At 43.7% G+C, this 20,886-nt stretch overlaps 2 protein-coding genes across 2 annotated transcripts; both read left to right on the forward strand.

Moving 5' to 3' along the window:
* The first annotated feature begins 2,980 nt into the window (after window positions 1-2,980).
* On the forward strand, window positions 2,981-5,723 carry LOC123447035 (zinc transporter 9-like). Its single transcript, XM_045123596.1, has 3 exons — window positions 2,981-3,577; window positions 3,694-3,843; window positions 5,418-5,723. Exons 1-3 carry the CDS (start codon window positions 2,981-2,983, stop codon window positions 5,721-5,723), a joined length of 1,053 nt encoding a protein of 350 aa, XP_044979531.1.
* An 11,638-nt stretch (window positions 5,724-17,361) lies between these two features.
* LOC123447036 (zinc transporter 9-like) lies at window positions 17,362-20,541 on the forward strand. The gene is made up of 3 exons (XM_045123597.1): window positions 17,362-17,955; window positions 18,123-18,272; window positions 20,236-20,541. The coding sequence occupies exons 1-3, from the start codon at window positions 17,362-17,364 to the stop codon at window positions 20,539-20,541; spliced, it is 1,050 nt and encodes a 349-aa protein (XP_044979532.1).
* The last annotated feature ends 345 nt before the right edge of the window (window positions 20,542-20,886 follow it).

Consider the following 20,886-nt stretch of genomic DNA (forward strand, 5'->3'; position numbering starts at 1 on the left):
CAAGTAATAACAACACCTTAGCGTTGGTCCACCTGCATATCAAATTGTCAAAGTAACGAATGTATGTGAATCAACTCAACATGATGAACATGACTACACAGAAATTCCCATGTGTCCTCGGAAGCGCTTGCTTCATATAAGAGTACTTTTAGGCCTGTCCTTTGCTATAAAAAAGATTGGTCTATTTTGCAGCAAACTTTTCTACTATTGTTACTTGTCACTTGTTACAAATTATCTTGCTACAAAACTATCAATCATTGTTACTCAAAACACTTGCAGAGAATACCATGCTGAAACTGCTTATCCTTTTCTTCTGCTCCTCGTTGGGTTCGACATTCTTACTTATCAAAAGGACTACGATTGATTCCCTATTCTTGTGGGTCATCACTTACTAAGGAAGGCTTGACTAGGGATGCTTTAAAGAAGAATAAATTGTCACATGAAAAGAGCAAATGAGATACCCCGACATTTTCCTAGTAGTTTTGAATTCAGGTAGACCCCTGGCTATATCTATTCAACATAATAGACATAGCATCTGCAACCGACAAAAATAGGTAAGATGAGAGAGAATCACCTTGCATAATGCCCAGGCCGTGTTGAAGTGAAGGGATCGATGAGTCTTGACCACTAAACTGAATAACATACTTTACCTAGGAAACACAAGTCATGATCCATTAAATCCAACAAATAAGAGAAGCCCAATGGTTGAAACATGCCTATCAAAATACTTAGTTTCTCTAACACGGAATTCTATTTTAAATCATGTATCTGTAACAAGTGTACATCTTGGTTTATTTTGGAAAAAGCTTACAATGATTTTCATTCTTATCTTAGTCATGCCCTTATGATGTTTTTTAGTTCTTCAGCAACTACGTATTGTAATAGTGACATTGTTCCCATTTAAGGACCTAACATATCAAATAAAAGGCTTCAAAATATACAATTTAGTTTCAATATCTATGGCACCTCAGATGATTTTGACGTGCCCCAGGTTGAAATCTAGTGGCATGTGGCCTTGATGCTATATGTGCTTCAAATCAAGATTTGTGCTCCTAATTTTTGTAAAGTAGCCCTTTTTAGAATTAAAAATGATTCAACACGTGATTTTGTTTACAAATACACAACGGAAAAATAATTTAGAACAAATTAAGATATGTTAGCGAGTTGTAGTTAGATCAAAGAAGGAACATGACAAGTTGAAGAATCCTAGCATAGTACTCACCATGTCATCTATTTGTCTTATCTGCTAACACCAATGACAACTATTTTGTGATTGTGAAGGCTAATCAATTGCCATCGAAGAATTGGCTACTCAAGCACACACTGCACTTTTAGTCTTTGATGAACTTTGGAAGAATTTAAGCCAATGGCAAATGTGCTTGAAATCTTACAATACTTGGTCTAGATGCTAAATGTGGTTCAGTCAAGGATTTCCACCACCAATGGACCAAGACGGTGAATGCTTTAAAAAAACCAACATTGCCACTTGTTTTAGGTACATGATTGATAGACCTTTTAAAGAAACTAAAATTAGATGCGTTGCCAAGTTCATAATGGATAAAATGAAAGCATAAGATGAATTGGGTACTCTTATGTTAGCGCTGACCCTACAAGCACTATATTGTTTTAGTTTTTCATATCTGATTCCATAAATGACGACATTTTAGTTCATTTGAGGCCCGTTGTTGTCCAAGAAATGGCTTGAATACTGGATTCCCATACGGTGCTCAATGTACTTCATGTAGATGTCTATGCGGTTCACATGGCGCTAATGCGTGGTCCAATCAGGACTTACCACAAAATTGTGATAGTTTTAAAACTTATCCGACATGCGACTTTTTTTATAAATATATGTTTGGAAATATAATTAGTCATAAATATTTCAAGCCAGTCGTGCTACCGAGTTTGCAACTCGATCGAGTTGACGCCGCGTGAATTGAGTACTGTTATGCTATAGGGTACAGCCTGCGATCATTTCAATGTTTTGCTGGTTTTATATAGTTCGTATGTTTGTTTTGGAAAATGACGACACTCTTGCTCATGTGTCGACACAATTCATGCCGTTGAGGAGATGCCTTCTCACCAAATAAATTGCAATTGTCTTCGTCGATGCACCGCTACCTTCTATCTGATTATTGATGCTTGGATGCCCATCCCTGCATGGCACCGTGAGGCCTTGGAGGGAACCCTTGATCTAGAGACTAGAACTGACAGGTGTGAACCTGAGATAACCGAGATGAGAATGTGAAAACAGTGTATCATGTCATGCCATGCGCTCACGGTGTCGACACCCAACATCTCAACCATATTTCTTTTTAGCTAGAACGATCCTAGATCAGATCTCGGGAAGGGCGTGTCTGATGCCATATATTATATTCCATACTATATTATGTGTCACCGGATACAACGAGTTATTGGTTGCGGCGAGAGGGGCTTTGACCTGCTTCACGCATGTGTCAGAGTGTGTGTGTGTGTGTGTGTGTGTGTGTGTGAGAGAGAGAGAGAGAGAGAGCGCTAGCTAAATTCATTAACCCTTGATGCATTCCCCAGTAATCTACCGGAGTAAAGTGCAAAGTGAAGGGAGAAACGGACAGGTGCTAGCTGCATGTGCATGGTGATCTTGGAGACAGAAATGGTGCGAGACCAACCTGAGAAAGTGCATTGATGGTTGATGATTGAGAAAGTGGATCGATGATTGTTGAAGGACAAAGTTGTGAGTGCATATATCAAGGAAAAGGTTGGATAATGTATGTTTCGTTTGGACTTTGCACTTTTCTAGTTAAGGTTTTGTCCCTGTTTACTAGTTCCACGCTGAGTGCGGAAGTGCTTGCACTACTAGTATGATTCATGTTGACACATATATAATGTCAATTCTATTTTCCAGTTCATACCCTGATCATATCCAGACTCCAGAGCTATATATGCGTGCCTACGTCGCCTCCTGCAGATCACCATTCTTTCGATCCCAAGGACTAAAACCATGGCTGCCAATCTCAAGCTCGCCGCCTTGTGCCTCCTCCTCGTCGTCTCCTCCCTTCCTTTGCTCGCCCGCGCCGAGTGCGAGTGCGAGGCCGGCGAGGAGGAAGAGCACGATAAGGCGGGCGCGCTAAGGCTCAAGATCATCGCCATCTTCTGTATCCTCGTGGCCAGCGCCGCGGGTTGCGCCATCCCCACACTCGGCCGGAAGTTCCCGGCCCTGAGCCCGGAGAAGGACCTGTTCTTTGCCATCAAGGCCTTTGCAGCGGGGGTTATCCTCGCCACAGCCTTCGTGCATATCCTCCCGGAGGCCTTCGAGCGGCTCGGCTCGCCGTGCCTCGTCGACGGGCCGTGGCAGAAGTTCCCGTTCGCAGGCTTAGTCACCATGCTCGGGGCCATCGCCACCCTCGTTGTCGACACCATCGCCACGGGATACTTCCAGCGCGAGCACGCCAAGAATTCCTCCGCGGCTATCGGGAACCTGGACCCCGCCGACTCCGAGCAGGCACACGGTGGGCATTCTCACGGCGTGTCGGCCATCATCGCGTCGTCATCGTGTGACGACGGCGCCAAGCTCATCCGTCACCGCGTCATCTCGCAGGTGCTGATTGATCGATGAGTCCATACTCCACCGAGATTTAGGCTCCTATCACTACAATTTAGTGTCAGCGTGGACGCTAATTAATTGGTCGATTGCAATCCTCTATCTGAATTTAGGTGCTGGAGCTGGGGATCATAGTGCACTCGGTGATCATCGGCATGTCCTTGGGTGCATCTGAGAATGCCGGCACGATCAGACCACTCGTGGTCGCGCTAACTTTTCATCAATTCTTCGAAGGAATAGGACTGGGAGGATGCATCGTTCAGGTATGATTTTATTTTCTAACCGGGCATTACCACTTTCTATTAATTGCACAACGTAAATACATCAGTTCACTTCACGCCAGAGAAAGGTATGCATATATGTTCCGTTTCAAAAACAAAAAGAGAGTGGATTTTCAACAGGTATGCATATGTTTCTCGACGTGAGTCATACATCAGACAAAATGGATTCCTAATCTTTTGCAATGTGCTTTATTATTCCACGCATTTACTTAAGTACGTACATATTTCTAAAACCCTAACCTTTATAATGATAAATAATGTGAACTATAAGCTTCTTCACTTTTTTCGATCAAATAAGCCTCTGAACTTTGTAAGATTGTTTAACCTGAACCCTAGCCTGGTCAGGAATTTACAGGTTTTCACTGAATCTAACAAAATTCATTGGTGTATTGACCGATGTGAGTTTCGAAGATGCAAAAATATCATAAAAACTACTCCCTCTGTTTCAAAATATAAAAACTACTCCCGCTATATAAAAAAAATCATAAAAACAACTCCCTCCGTATCTATATTTTGATACGTATAGATACGGAGGGAGTATATGGCAATGTGTGTTGTGTGCAGAAATAACAAGAGATAAATTGCCTTCTGCCATATTATTAATTAATCTTTGCAGATTGCCAATCAATACCCATATGTCCAAAACCACACTAAGTAAAGGGTAAAGATTAAGAGCGCCGTTTAGTCTTCAAAGGTGCAAAACCACACTAAGTAACATGGTAAAGATTAGGAGGGTCGTTGAGTCTTCAATACAAAAACTGAAAATAATACATAGGTGTGTGGAGAGAGCTATATGTGGGAGCTGTTATTCCATAGAGACAAAACACTAAGGTAAGGAATCAATTTTGTCATTTTTCACTAGACAAGTATATTCGTTTTTGCAAGTTAATTTTGTGGTCTATAAATTTTAGAGCATCCTCTCCAACCATAATTTCTGAAAATCACGGTTCATTTTAAAAGGTTTTGAAAGTTTTAGGGTTTCACATAAATGGTTTCATAGTTTGGCTTCTAGTTAAGCCAAATACAATAGTTCATGGTTCAAAACTAAGAATGTTAGTTCATGGTTCAAAACTAAGAATGTTAGTTATGTTTCATTGTTTCTAGATCAATTTTTTTCTGTTTTATTATTTTTCTTCCAACAACCCTTTGTCGAGTAGATTACAGCAAAATGGAATTGAATTCGCTTTAGCATAGTGTTAGATTATGAAGATTTAACCAATCCATTTGTACTTATTTTATTGCAGTACAATCGATCACTAAAAAATAAATATAAAAATAAAATTTCCCTAGCTGATAAAAATAATAGAAAAATTCAATATAATGTACCACCTGTTTTTTTTTTTGCATTCTATCACATTTATAAATTGCAAGAAGTTTGAATGAATTGACATCACATGATTCACCGCCACCACTACTGTTTTATGCTTTATTTACATTGAGAGTCAATAAACTTTAATATGGCTTTACCAAACATGATACTAACTTCTTGGCCCATAAAATGATGGTAGAAAATGTAGGTTGTGTGATTAATGAAATTTCCTTGCTCTATCGTACAGGCTAGGTTTCGCCACAAGTCTTTCTTGATGATGACATTCTTTTTCTCACTCACCCTGCCAATTGGTGTTGTGATCGGTATTGGGATAGCCTCTACTTACGATGAGAATAGCCCTAGGGCCCTAATCGCGGAAGGGCTCTTAAGTGCTGCCGCCGCTGGAATTCTGATATACATGGCACTCGTCGACCTTCTAGCGGAAGACTTCATGAATCCTAGGGTGCAGAACAATGGAAGGTTGCAGGTCATTATTAACATCTCCTTGTTGGTTGGGATAGCTCTCATGTCAATGCTTGCTGTATGGGCATGAGAAATCCTCCTGTTCTGAAAAAAATAATTGTTCTTTTTTGTGAGGTGAGGATTTCCATTTTTGTTTCCTTTTAAGGGGTTTTCTGATTTGTTTCTTGATTACTTGTAACATGTGTGCATATATACATAGATCAAACTTCACACGCTCAAATATAATTGTTTGTTTGTTCGGTGCTATAACCATTACAACAGCACCACAAAGCCATTCCATGTGCATGAGTGGTGCGCGACGAATTGACGTCTTACCCTATGAGACGGAGGGATTATCTGGGAAAAAGAAAATGTATAAAGGCATCTTTAACGCGGAGCCCTAAAATGTATTTGTCCATGAAAGTGTACGATGATACGAAAGCCGGCCATTCAACTGTCCCACATACATTTTAGAGGGCATTTGAATAGACGGACGATTTTCATGCAAACTGAATGATTTTATTTAGATGAGGCGATATTTGTTATATTTCCGACATATTCCAACTAACCAAAAGTGGAAGGCATATTTTTACCTAATCTAAATCTTCGGCGGCCATGATGGCGTCACATCTTGTCTTCTCCATGTCCGGCAAGCTCAACAACCGGGAGCCCCGGGAAGTGAAGCCACGGAAGGGAAGAATACGATGTGAAGCACAACCCACACGGGACACTGCGTGGCTGCGTCCGTGTGCCACCCCATACTCTTCCTCGCCAAGTCGACCATATGGACTGACCGGCCTCGTGGTTGTTGCAGCGGGGTGCGAGCGGACCAGATTGGACTTGGCAACATCCTGCTCCTGTGCCTCCTCTTTGTCTACCTCCGCGCTGATCTCTGTGAGCATGGCATCTCTCTCCGCTCAAAGGACGCACATCCTCCATCGCTCGCGGCAGATGTCGCGGGCGCTACAGTTGAACGGGTACAATGCCCACGGCTCATCCAGGAAGTTTGGACCTTCCGCCACCATGGTTGCGGCAATATTTTCGTTCGTCTGCTTGTCGGTGATTTCTCCCTCCACAAGCCGAAGGTTTAGCGTTGGTCCTGCAACCCCATGTCGAAATGCTCACGCTGATGGCGCTAGTTGCTCTTTCGCCATTACAGCGTTGAAGTGTGCATGTGTTTTCTCCAAGGTGAATTCGGCATGGCGATGCGAGCGGTGGCGGTGGCTTGTGGTCGGACGCCTCGTCTAACGTCTAGTCATCCTCGCTGACCTCTGGTGAGCTCGTAGGCAAGCCAACCTCTTTCCGGCTCGGCTCGCACGCTGGCCTGCTAGCCGGCCGTAATGCCGGCCAAGTCCTGCTTCTGCTCCATCAAGATGCCATCCCACATTGGTCTACAACTCGTGGTCATGGCAGAGATGGCACAGAGAGGAGGATTGGGAGCGAAGGCGGTGCGGTGAGGATAATGCCGGGCCTATCCACGTATAAATAGCGGGCGCTAGCTAGGTCATGTTGCGGGCTGTGAGTATGCTGGTGTTGAAGTGAGTTTCTTGGTTACCGCACTTATTTAATGCCGACAAGTGGATGGATTGGCAATCGATCTTAATGCGTAAAAAACATGATATTTTTCCAGCTATATTGCCAAGTACATTATTCTGCTTAAAATATACCGAACCTAGGAATGGCTGGCTTGTGCAATTGTCGGAAATATCAACAAATTAGTTGATTTTTTATTTGAACAACTGAAGCGACAACCCAAAGTAACATATGTGGTTAAGTATGACACACAAATTACCTGAAATTATGGAATTTATTCAATTTTTTATACTTATGTTATCAGATATATTGTACATATACAACCACTACAGTTTCCCTAGATGGCTAGTGGTCCAAAATATTTAAGAGAACGACACAATCAAGGAGTACCGGGTAACATTAAACATTGGAGATATAAATCAAAGGCAAGTGCTAGCCGCCGGCGCGCCGGCCCGAGGGCTAGCGCCGGTCGCGCAGCAGCCGTCGGATCAGGGCCCCCTGACCGTTAGATCTGGTCGCGCGAGCCCCCACCGCCCGCAATCCTCGCACGCGCCGTCATCCCAGCACGCACCTCGCCCCCGCCGACGCCCCAGCACGCGCCGACCGCCTCGCCTCGCCTCCTCACCGCTGGTCGCCCTCACCGTCGGTCGCCGCCGGTCGTCGCCTCGGCCGCCCGTCGAAAGCACCATGGATGCAGCCCGTCGGTCTTCACCTCGTTTCGGTCGCATCTCATCCCCTGTGTTGCAAACGCTGGATAAAAAGTTTCAACCGTGTGTAGAAAAAGTTTCAACCGTTAAAAAAAAGGTTCAACCAAAAACTTCACGAGGGAAAGTTGCAAACGTTGACAGAAAAAGCTTCAACCGTGTATGAAAAAGTTTCAAACGCCGCTCCGACTGCAGCATCTCGCGTGGTCACTCCTCAAAAGTTTCAACCATGTATAGAAAAGCTTCAACCGTTAAAAAAAGCTTCAACCAAAAACTTCACGAGGAAAAAGTATGATTTGCCTTGCAGCTTTTTATATGTATGATTGCAGCTTTTTTAATCAACGGTTGAAGCTTTTTTAAATAGCCATTGCAGCAATTTTGAGTGACGTTTTGTAAACACTTGTATACGTGCGCCCCGGCCATGGCGGGCAGACGACGAGGACGACGGGCGAAAGCTGGATCCGGCGATGCGGACGGTCGACGGTGGCGGGAACTGGCGATTCGGGCGGGCCGACGGGGGCAGGGACCGGCGCAGCGACGGCGGCGGCGCAGGGGCGCGCAGATGATGGGGCGCAGCGCGCTAGCCGTTCGAGATGTGGAGGAAATCGCGGGCCGTTCAGGATGGGAAGGAGCGTGCGAGATCAACGACGCGCGTGCGTCCGGCCGAAGCGTTCCACCGGCGCACTATGTGTGAAGATTCTGTAAACCTTTTGTGTCACTTGAAGCTTCAGGAATATGTAGTTCTGGAAACGTACGTTTTATATATATATATATATATATATATATATAGAAAGCAACAACCAAACAAAGTATACAGCCCAATGATACAAGAAGATAAGGTGGCCGTCACACAGTGCCGATCCTAAGATAACCAGATCACGCAAAACGCACGCGACTATGCTACCAAAATATAGTACAGGACAAATTGAGTGCAACCCCTCGCTAAGCCCTATAACACCTAAACTTCACAACAACGCCCCAGAAGGAAAAACAATGGTAAGTGTTGTCGTTGTCGAGTCTACAACACACAGAGGTTTTCACCTGAAACCCGGACACAGAGAGGAGCACCACAACGAAGTCTTCAAGAAGATAACGAAGCCAGCGATAATCATCACCGTCGGTGACAGAGCATGGAGTTTTTGCTCGGCAGCTCCCCGCATCACCACGAGGTCTCTAAAGCAAGCACAAGGAGCACAAAACTTCAAGATCCGGATCGGGGCACCGCCACCATCAGAGATAGAGAGCGCGCTCGAGCCACCTGCTGCATCACCTCTAACCGTCCACACGACAAAGAGGGAAACCATAACTGTCACCATGGTGCGTGTCGGAGAGCCTACCATGCGGACCGTTATCCGGGTCCGCCATCCCGGCATCCATGTCAAAGACTCCACCAACCGCCTACATCACGGTATACCCACCACGAAAGGAGGAGTAAAAGGAGGCATATTTTGCCCCTAGCCTGGCATCAGCCACAAAGTCTGGGTAGACACCTCCACAATAGGATGCATCCACATCTCGGTATCCAACCGTTCTCGGTTGACCGGCGGAGACCCTACTCCATGACTACCGACGACCGTCGTTGATCACGTTTGCACGACGCCATGATCGTGGCCCTTGACCTCGTACTATGCATTAGTGTAGCGGAGCCCTGACCACCACGAACGTCCATCATACCCCCGAGGAGAGGGACCTCACCGCCCATGTGCACCTCCCGGATCGAGTGCAAGTATACCCACCCGAAGCACGAACTCCGACTCATGCTGAGCACCGTCTAGATCCGCTTGAGCGTGAGCCCCAAATTGCAGCCATGCCGTCGGCCTAGAACCAGGGGAAGAATGCCCGTTGCACCACCACCCAACACCACCAAAGAGGGGAAAGACACCCAACAACAAGCGTCGCCGCCCCACCGATCTGCACCACCCATGCTCCCGGATGAGGTCACCATAGCCACAGGCCGAAGAACCACCCCACCAAGGCACACACCCCACCCCTAGTAGCCTAGGCCAACAGCGACGGCCGTCTCATGCCGCCTCAGCCCGCTCCACCCGCTGTCCACCGGCCGGAGAAGTATCCCAAGCCAGATCTAGGCCCAGAAGTCGACCACCGCCACTCTGTGTGGGCACGTGCCGTCGCTCCACTCACATGCCGCTGCCCGCGCCATCTCACCAGGAGGCAACCGTCCGGCCGCCCCGGCCGCAAACGCGTCGCGCCAACCTGCAGAGTCAGGTGCCTCCCCTCGATGTTGCGGTCCCGTGCCAGCCCACCGCAAGGAAGGGGAGGAGGACCCTCGCTTTGCCCGGCAGCACGTGCCGACAGCAGCGAGGGAGGGGAGGTTGGTAGTGGCGGTGCTACGGTTCGCCTCCCCGGGAGCGGGCTGAGACGAAGAGGAAAAAGCGTTTGTTGGCTATGTCGCATGTCAGCTGCTTAAAAAGGGCCAGAAGAACACATATTGGTTCAAGGAAATGGGGTTCGGTGCACACAACCCTCGCAAAATAACCTGGCTGAAAGGATATTGGAGTATCAGGTATGCACAGTGATACATATGCTAATTAAAACGCTGGATAACCTGATAAAAGTGTTTCTCCGTGTCATGGGTGCATGAGATGCACTAACTATGAGATACAAAACTTTGCGTATTTGTAGGCATCTTTTGATTTACTCAAGCGGCAAGAAGGAAATGGCTGAATACGCCAACAACTACACTTCAAGTTTTTTATGTGTGGAAAATACCGGCCAAGAACACAAGCAAGACACACTCTCTAAAAAATTGGCACATGGTATCTTAGAAGGAAAGTGTAACATAGACAAGCCAAAAGTAGCAATCAGTCGAGTTCTTCACTAATAACCTACAAAGCTACAAGTGCATAGAGTTGTTGCAAATCATGATAAATAAGGTTTATCGAATCCACGAAAAACAATGCACGGGCAAAAGCCATGCCGTAACTACGCCGCACCGAGGTCATAATGTAGAAATAGTTTATTCCGTTGGTTCTTATGGATACGATAGCCTAGCTTTTTCCGATAAAGGGCATTTCATTGAACTGAATTATCGAGTTGATACAATCGCATCAAAAAAAGACCCGACCTCTGCATAACAAGATACACGCAGCCAACTAAGTCCACAAATTCGTGAAAAGTAAAAAATCAAGAGGCAACTAAGATAACAAAGAGCAGCCTAGGATGTTACCGGTCCTATCCGAGGGTCACACCACCATCCATGGGGGTAGAAAACCCCCGTGGCCGTACGCTCCAGCCGTGTAGACGCCATCATAAAAAGGTTCTTGTCTTCCGGCTTCTGCAGGATAGACCAAGTACTGAGCCATCACGAACATACGTGAATAACCTGCACAGGAGATGAAACACATTCTTTATTAAAAACTATATCATTCCTGGTAAACCACATTGCCCAACATAAGGCAGCCGCCCCCACTAGAATGTTTGCACAAAATTGTTTGTGAATACCCCTCAACCAGTTGCCGAACATGTTCCGTGTACTACGTGATGGGTATAGGTTTGAAGCTATTTGGACAATGGCCCACACAGACCTAGCAAACTTAAACTTAAAAAATAAGTGTGTAATAGGACTGATCATGTTGACAAAAGACGCACTTTTTGCATCCTTACCAGTTGCGCCGTGCCAAATTATCCCTGGTTAAGATGGTCCCTCTATTAAGAAACTAAAGGAATATCTTCACTCTTAGAGGAATTTTAAGCTTCCACAATTTTCTGTTATCAACCGGCACCTCGTTATGAACTACTACATCATACATGGACTTGACTGAAAACTTACCATTTTGGTGCAATTTCCATCGGAAAACATATGGTTCATCTGACAGCTGAATGACCTCCAAACGTGTGAGTAATTCATTCCATGCTGCCAATCGAGGTCCTAGAAGAACGCTACAAAAAGAGATAGCACGATTTGCTTGGCACAAAGCTTGTTTGATCGTAACAAATTTATGTCTGACAATCCTGTACGAGCTGGGGTATTGCACACTGAGCGGGGTTGTCCCTAGTCAGGTATCTTCCCAGAATCTGACCTGGGACCCATCTTTGACCGAGAAGGTTTCAAATTGAACGAAGAATTCCTTGCCCTTCATAACCCCACTCCAAAAATGTGAATCGCTAGGTTTCCAGTAGACTTGAGAAATAGCTTTGGACCCGCGTACTTGTTACAAATGATTTTCTGCCATACGCCATTCTCAGTGAGTAATTTGTACACCCATTTCCTGAGAAGAGTAATGTTTTTAATGTCAAGGTGTTGGATTCCAAGTCACCCTTGGCTCTTAGGTCGACATGATACATTCCATCGAGCTAGCCTATATTTTTTTGTTTCATTATCACTCTGCCAGAAAAATCTGGATCTAAAGTAATTGAGGCGCTCAAGAACTCCTTTAGGAAGGTGGAAGAAAGATATCATATATAAAACCATGTTGGTGAGGACCGAATTGATCAAAGTTAATCGACCCTCGTATGACAAGAGTTTGGCCTTCCGACTGGCGAGGCGTTTCTCTAGTCTTTCTTCCACATACTTCCATTAAGCTATAGTCAATCGCCGATAATGAATAGGGATACCCAAATAGCGAATCGGAAATTGCCCTATTTGGCAGCCAAAAGTTTCATAATATTGGGATGCAGCTTCTACGGCCTTGCCAAAACAGAATAGTTCACTCTTATGGTAATTAATTTTGAGACCAACAAGTTCCTCAAAAGCACATAGGAGCAGTTTGAGGTTTTTTGCTTTTCTCTAAGTTGTGATCCAAGAACAAAATGGTATCACCCGCATATTGAAGAATAGAGAGATCTTCTTCAACCAAATGAGGAATGACACCACTGACTTGTCCGGCCAACTTAGCCCTCTCAACAAGTGTAGCTAGCATATCAGCCACAATGTTAAACAAATTAGGAGATGCAGGTCCCCTTGATGTAGCCCCTTCCTAGTCTGAAAGTAATTGACCGCATCATCGTTAACCTTGATGCCACGCTACCTCCAGATACAAAGCTCTCTACCCATCGACACCACTTGTGTGAAAACCCCCTTCATGTGTAATGTTTGCAACAGAAAGGGTCAATTAACTTTATCGTAGGCCTTTCGAAGTCTATTTTAAAGATGACCCCGTTCAACTTCTTATGGTGAAGCTAATGTACTGTTTCATGAAGTGCAACAACTCCATCTAGAATGTTACGACTTTGCATGAATGTTGTTTGAGTGGGTCTGACGACATGGTCAGCCACCCCGTTGAGCCGGTTTGTCGCGACCTTCGTAAAGATTTTAAAACTTACATCTAAAAGGAAAATCGGTCTATATTGTTGAATCCGACTAGCGTCCTTAGTCTTAGGAAGCGGGATAATCTCCCCAAAAGTTTAAATGTGCGATGTCAAGTTCCTCGGCATGTAGTTCATTAAATAGTTGAACTAGGTCCGATTTAATCATATCCCAAAAGTATTGATAAAACTCCGCTGGAAAACCATCCGGTCCCGGAGCTTTGTTATGTTCCATTTGAAACACCACAACACGTATTTCCTCCTCCGAGAACGGTGAGGTTAGGAATTCATTTTCTGCGTCTGACACTTGATGAATGTCATGCGTGATAGACTCATCCATCTCAAGACTTGTATGCGCTGACGCTTCAAAAAGTTCTTTGTAATACTTAGTAATAAAACTTTTAGGTGGTACGCCCCCCTCAATATGACCCTCCTCCTGATCTGGAGCAAAAATACGTGTTTTCTATGTCTGTCATTGGCCAACATATGAAAGTATTTCGTATTATCGTCCCCAAGGGCGACCGAGTCCGCCTTGCAATGCTGGTACCATTAAATTTCCTCCTGCACAAGAGGAAGGCTAGCTGCTCATTGAGATTGCTCTTTTGCTCAACCTCCACAGCAGCAAGAGGGCTTAAAATGAGGAAGAATTTCACTTTATCGGCCTCTGCACCAACTAGGGATGCATACAACCTTTTCAGTATGAGTACTAGGGTTTTTAATCTTGGTTATGCACCAAGCCTAGTCCACAATAAATGCGTGAGTACCAGAAAAGTCTGGTCCCCAAGAATAAATAGGAACCCAAATTCGCCTTCGTGAGGATTTGAATCCAGTTGTTGGGTTTGCACATCCACTCCCCCAACCAGTTGAGCTAGTCTCACTTCCCTAGCCGCAAGAATCGACAAATCATCACCAACATCTACTCTGCTTCCGTTACTTTATGTTTTGTGAGATTAATCTATCCTTGCATCTTCATAGTGTTTCTCGCGGGGTGTGTTCACATGGTAATTTTGTTTATTTTGTAGTATGTTGTCTTATATCCATGAGTCTTGACCGTTAAATTGAATAGCATACTTGACCGAGGACATATAGGTCATGATCCATTTAATCGGCGGCAAATTTTAACATGCTTCAGCACCATCATCTCCCGTCTCCGCGCGATGGCTCGTCGCTTGGTGTCGCTGCTTCCTCCGACGCCACCGGAGCTGGATTAGTGGACTCATTTCAGATCGTCGCCGCGTGTGTTTTCTTTCTTTCTTTGAGCTTGTTGAGCTGTGCCCTCGGCAGTACCTTTGAACCTGGTGTTGTGCTTGCGTGCGTGCGGCGTGCGTGTGTGGGTGTGTGTTGTGATCGTTGTTGGATGTTGTGCTTTGGTGTTTTGTTTTATTTATAAAACGGGGCGAAAGCCTTTTTTGGTAAATTTTAATATGCTCCTTCTTACCCCCTCTTTTTACATGTGAGGTAAGAAGATAAGAGTTAATCAGACCTCTAATTAATGTGATCAATGGCTTATATACTCTTACCTCCCAGGTGAAAAGAGTGGGTAAGAGGGAGCATGTTAAAACTACTCATAATCAGCAAGAGGAGAAGCCGAACACCTGAAACATGCCTCTCAAAATATTTAGTTTCACTAAGATGGGATTCTATTTTCAATCATGTAAGAAACAACAGGATATATTGGTTTATTTTGGAAAAACTTCCACCATGATTTTCTTCTCATCTTAGTGATGTGCTTATGATGTTTTTACTATTTAAGCTACTATATACTGTAATAACTGATATTCTGCTCATTTAAAGACCTAACACTTTCAACTAAAATATTTCAAAATATACAGTTAAGTTTCATTCGCTATGCACCTCAAATAATTTTGATGGTCACTCTGGTCGACATCTATTAGCATGGTGTGTGGATACTAAATGTGCTTCAAATAAGGATTTGTGCCCCTAATGTGTAATGTGCCACTTTTAAAACTTAAAGTTGATTCAAGACGCAATTTTGTTTACAAGTACATGGAGGAAAAATAATTCACAAAAAATTAAGACGTGCTACCGAGTTGTAGTTAGATCAAATGAAGGAACATGGCGAGTTGTGTATAATCCTGCCATAGCGCTGAACATGTGATCATGAATTCCTTATATTGCTTGAATGTGTTATATTTTCGTATCTGCTAAACAAATGCCAAGATTTTAGTGTATGTGAAGGCCAATTAATTATCGTTCAAGAACTAGCTGTCAGGCACGCAGTTTATTTTCGGTCTTTGGTGAACTCTAGAAGCATTTAAGCCAATTGTAAATGTTCTTGAAATCTGACAATGCCACGTCTACATGCTAAATGTGGTTTAGAAAAGGATTTCCATCGCCAACGGAGCGAGATGGTGAAAGATTTTTTTTCAAAATGAACCAACATGTCCACTTGTTATAGATACATGATTGAAAATGGAACTCCCTCTTAAATAAAGTAAAGTTAGACGTGTTGCCAAGTTCAAAATGGATAAAATGAAAGCATAAGATGAATTGAGTACTCTTATCTTAGCGCTGACCCTACAGTCATTATAATGTTTTAGTGTTTCAAATATGACTCCACAAATAGCGGCATTTTTATTCACCCAAGACCCGTGTTGTCAAGCAAATGGTTTGAATATTGAATTCCCATATGATATTCGAGGTACTTCATGTAGATTCTTGCCGACGCAAAATGTGGTTCACATAGCGCTAATGTGGTCGAATCAGAAGTTACACCAAAACTGTGATAGTTTTAAAACTTATCGGACATGCGACCTTTTTTACAAATATACGCTTGGAAATACAATTAGTTGTAAATATCCCAAGCCAGACGTGCTACCGAGTTTGCAACTCAATCGAGTTGACACTGCATGAATTGAGTACTAATATGCGAATAGGGTACAGCCTATGACCATTTCAATATTTTTCTGGTTTAATATAGTTTTTATGCCTGTTTTGGAAAATGACGACACTCTTGCTCATGTGTCGACACAATTCATGCCGTTGAGGAGATGCTTTGTCAGCAAATAAATTGTAATTGTCTTCTTCTATGTACCTCTACCTTGTGTCTGATTATTGGTGCCTGCCAGAACAGCTCTGCATCTATATGGCACGATGAGGCCTTGGAGGGAACCTTTGATCTAGAGACTAGAAGTGACAGGTGGGAACCTGAGATAACCGGGATGAGAATGTGAAAACACACAGTGTATATCATGTCATGCCTTGCGCTGGTGTCGACACCCAACCTCTCAACAATATTTCTTTTTTGATTGAACAATCCGAGATTAGATCTTGGAAGGTGTGTCTGATGCCATTTATTATACTATAGTACTTCCTCCATTTTTAAATGTAAATCTTTTTAGAGGTTCACTAACATATGGATGTATATAGACATCCTCCCTCATTCCACTAGCATATGAACAAATGCCAAGATTTTTCTTCCATGTGATCATGATTTCTAAATATAAGTCTTTTAGAGGTTCACTAGCATATGAACTAGCCTTTTTAGAAGTACTTATTATATTTAGAAACAAAGGAAGTATTAGTTATGTGACACCGGAGACAGCGAGTTATTGGTTACGGCTAGAGCGGCTTTGACCTGCTTCATGCATGCATGCATGTGTGTGTGTGTGTGTGAGCGAGCGAGAGAGAGAGATAGAGGGAGGAAGGGAGGGAGGGAGAGGGGTAAGTTCATCTACTTGAGTTTGAAAGATGCTCAAATTCGAAGTAGAAGTATCATTAACCCTTGAGGCATATATGCCCCAGTAAACGGCACCTTTCTACCGGAGAAAAGCGCAAAGTGGAGGAGAGACGGACAGGTGCTAGCTGCATGCATGGTGTACAGCTGCAGGGATCGATCTTGGAGACAGAAATGACGCAAGACAAACCTGAGAAAGTGCATCGATGATAGTTAAAGGATAAAGTGGTGGTTATATATGGAAGAAAAAGAGGTACGCTGATGATAGATTGACAGTCGGCAATTGGACGCTGTGAATGGCAAATGTATCTTTCGTTTGTACTACTACTTTGTACTTTTTTAGTTATCGTTTCGCCCCATGTCGACCAGTTCTTACGAAGCTCTTTACGCTATATCTAGCATATGATATATGTTGACATTGATATCTCAATTCATTTTCCAGTTCATACCTTGTTCAATCCAGTGCTATATATGTATACCTACGTCGTCTCTGGCAGATCACCATTCTTTCGATCCACCCGCCCAAAACCATGGCTGCCAATCTCAAGATCGCCGCATTGTGCCTCCTGTTCGCCGTCTCCTTCCTCCCTTTGCTCGCCCGCGCCGAGTGCGAGTGCGAAGCCGGCGAGGAGGAGCACGACAAGGCGGGCGCGCTAAAGCTCAAGATCATCGCCATCTTCTGTATCCTCGTGGCCAGCGCCGCGGGTTGCGTCATTCCCACACTCGGCCGGAAGTTCCCTGCGTTGAGCCCGGACAAGGACCTGTTCTTCGCCATCAAAGCCTTCGCGGCGGGGGTTATCCTCGCCACGGCTTTCGTGCACATCCTCCCGGAGGCCTTCGAGCGACTCGGCTCGCCGTGCCTCGTCGATGGGCCATGGCAGAAGTTCCCGTTCGCCGGATTCGTGGCCATGCTCGCGGCCATCGCTACTCTCATCGTGGACACCATCGCTACGGGATACTTCCAGCGCGAGCACGCCAAGAATTCTTCCGCGGCCGTCGGGTACGTGGAGGCCTCCGACTCCGAGCAGGCGCACGGTGGCCACTCCCATGGCGTGTCGGCCGTCATCGCGTCGGCATCGTTCGACGACGGCGCAAAGCTCATTCGTCACCGCGTAATCTCGCAGGTGCTGATTGATCGATACGTCGACTACTAGTATAGTAACTAGATTGTGCATGCATCAAGGCTGTATCCTGTATGCATGCATACTCGACTACAGTAAGGTTTAGGTTTCTGTTACTAATAATTGGCCAATTGCCTTGTTTGCTCGTGCAATGCTTTATCTGAATTAAGGTGCTGGAGCTGGGTATCATAGTGCACTCGGTGATCATCGGCATGTCTTTGGGTGCATCTGAGAATGCCAGCACGATCAGACCACTTGTGGTCGCGCTAACTTTCCATCAGTTCTTTGAAGGGATAGGGCTGGGAGGATGCATCGTTCAGGTATGCATATGTACTTTTGTTTCAACCAGGCATTGCCCCCTTTCCATTAATAATTACACAACGGAAATACATCAGTTCACACCAGAGAATGGTGTGCATGTACTCCTCGATGTGCGTAGACAACAGACAAAAATGGATCCGAGGTGAAGGATGCCTGCTCAGGTCATGATATCACTGATCCAAACTATGTTACACCAAATCTGAATCCTAACTAGTTAGAGAATCGTGTGCTCTGTGCAAGTGTCTCACCTGCTACCTTCAAATCTTTAATAAATCATGTTTTTTTTTGCTTCGGAAATACTTTCTGATATTCTTTGATGATATTCCGATATATAGCAAGACCAAACAAGCTCATCACATTATCAAGTCAGCGAGGAACTAATCTGCCAAGGTCACCTTTCGATGGCTCCCTTAATGTATGTCCCATGAAGTTTCTTCCGAAGGGGGTACTCCCCGAAAATGCCCCACCTTTGCTAATCTTCTGACATCCAACAAAAATCACGTGTGAATTTGAGTTCTAGAAATGTCCAATACTATTCCACACATTTCCTAAACTACGTTCATATTTCTACAATCCTAAACTTATATAAACTAATTTGAACCCTAAGATTCTGAACTTTCCCGCCAAAAGAAAGAACCCTAAGCTTATGAACTTTCTAAAATTGTTTCACCTGAACCCTAGCTTGTTCTGGAATTTTGAGGTTTCAAAGAATGTGATCAAATTCATAGGTGTATGGAGCGACATGAGTTTGCAATATGCAAAATTCCATAAAAAATACTATGAAAAGTTGTGTCATGTGGGAAAATAATAAGAGAAAAAAAACGATTCCTTCTGCCATATGACAATCAATTAAGCTTTGCAGGTTGCCAATTAGTAGCATCCCCCGTGTCCAGGATCTTTTTCATTTTTGTGAAATTCGAAGGTGCAAAACGACACTAAGTAACATGGTAAAGATTAGGAGGGTCATTTAGTCTTCAAAGATTCTACAAAACTGAAAAAATAATATTGTCTCGATTCCAAAATAAATGTAGTTGATTTAGTACAACTTTGTACTAAATCAATGACACTTATTTTGATACGGAGGAAAGTACATAGGTGCGTGGAGAGGGTTATATATATGTGTGACAGCTGAAAAAAATCAACCAATATGATTATACCATTTCATAGAAAAAGTTATAAGGGATAATGAATCTATATTGTTATTTTTCACAACACATGTATATCATTTTTGTAAGTTGTTTTTTGTGTCCTATCATTTCATAGCATCCCTGAAAATTTTAAAGGTTTAGAGTTTCATATAAAGGTTTTATAGTTTGTGGTTCTAGTTAGTCCAAGTACGTTCAGGGTTCCAAACTAAGAATTTTAGTTATGTTTCACTGTTTCTAGATCAAACAAAAATTGTTTCTGTTTTCCTATTTTTCTTCCAAAAAACATTGGTTGAGAAAATTACACCAAAATGGAATTCAAGTTGCTTTAGCATTGTGTTGGATTATGAAATTTTAGTTGATCCATTTGTACATACTTTCTTGTAGTACAATCACTAAAGTTGAAATTTAAAATCACCTCCTCAATGATAGAAAGAAAACAGATATTCCATATAATGTACCTTTTTGGTGGCTACTCTAGAAGCTTACCTTAATTGGTTGTATATTTTTTGCCTTCCTTCAAATTAAAAAATTGCAAGAAATTCGAGTGAATTGACATCACATGATTAACAATCATCAATACCCCCCCCCCCCCGAAAAGGGGGAGTACCCCCCGCCAACTGGTTGAATAATCCCGACACAACTGTTTCCAGCCGACCACACTCAGAGGCCAATATTGTTTTACTCTTTACTTGAACTGAGAGTCAATAAAATATAATATGGCTTACCCAACATGATACTAACTTATTGACTCATAAAATGATGGTAGAGATTCTAGGCTATGTGATTAATGAAATAGCCTTGGTCTATCGTACAGGCTAGGTTTCGGCTCAAGTCTGTCTTGATGATGGCACTCTTCTTCTCACTCACGCTGCCAGTTGGTGTCATGATCGGCATCGGGATATCCTCTTCTTATGAAGAGAATAGCCCTAGGGCCCTAATAGTGGAAGGGCTCCTCAGCGCTGCCGCTGCCGGAATTCTGAACTACATGGCGCTCGTCGACCTTCTAGCGGAAGACTTCATGAATCCTAGGGTGCAGAACAATGGAAAGTTGCAGGTCATCATTAACATATCTTTGCTCGTTGGGATGGGTCTCATGTCCATGCTTGCTGTATGGGCATGAGAAATCCTCCTCGACTAAAATTGATAAAATCATCTTGAATTGTTTTATGAGGCGAGGATTTCTCTTTTTATTTCTTTTTCGGAGGGATTTTGATATGTTTTTGGATTGCTTGTAAAAGGCATGCATATATAGACCAAACTCCACACAGTGGAATATACATGTTCATTTGTTTGCTATTCCAAGTTCACAACCATCGACAATAGCACAAAGGCATTCATGCATGAGTGTTCGTACTGCCATGAGTGGTGCGTGACAGCTATATATCTTATTTGTACCCAGAATGAACATTTGAATAGTGGCTCATCTGGCAAGATTTACAACAATCAAAACACAAAGCCATTTCAT

This window comes from Hordeum vulgare, chromosome 4H (genome assembly GCF_904849725.1).
Source record: "Hordeum vulgare subsp. vulgare chromosome 4H, MorexV3_pseudomolecules_assembly, whole genome shotgun sequence".
Classification (NCBI taxonomy): Eukaryota; Viridiplantae; Streptophyta; class Magnoliopsida; order Poales; family Poaceae; genus Hordeum; species Hordeum vulgare.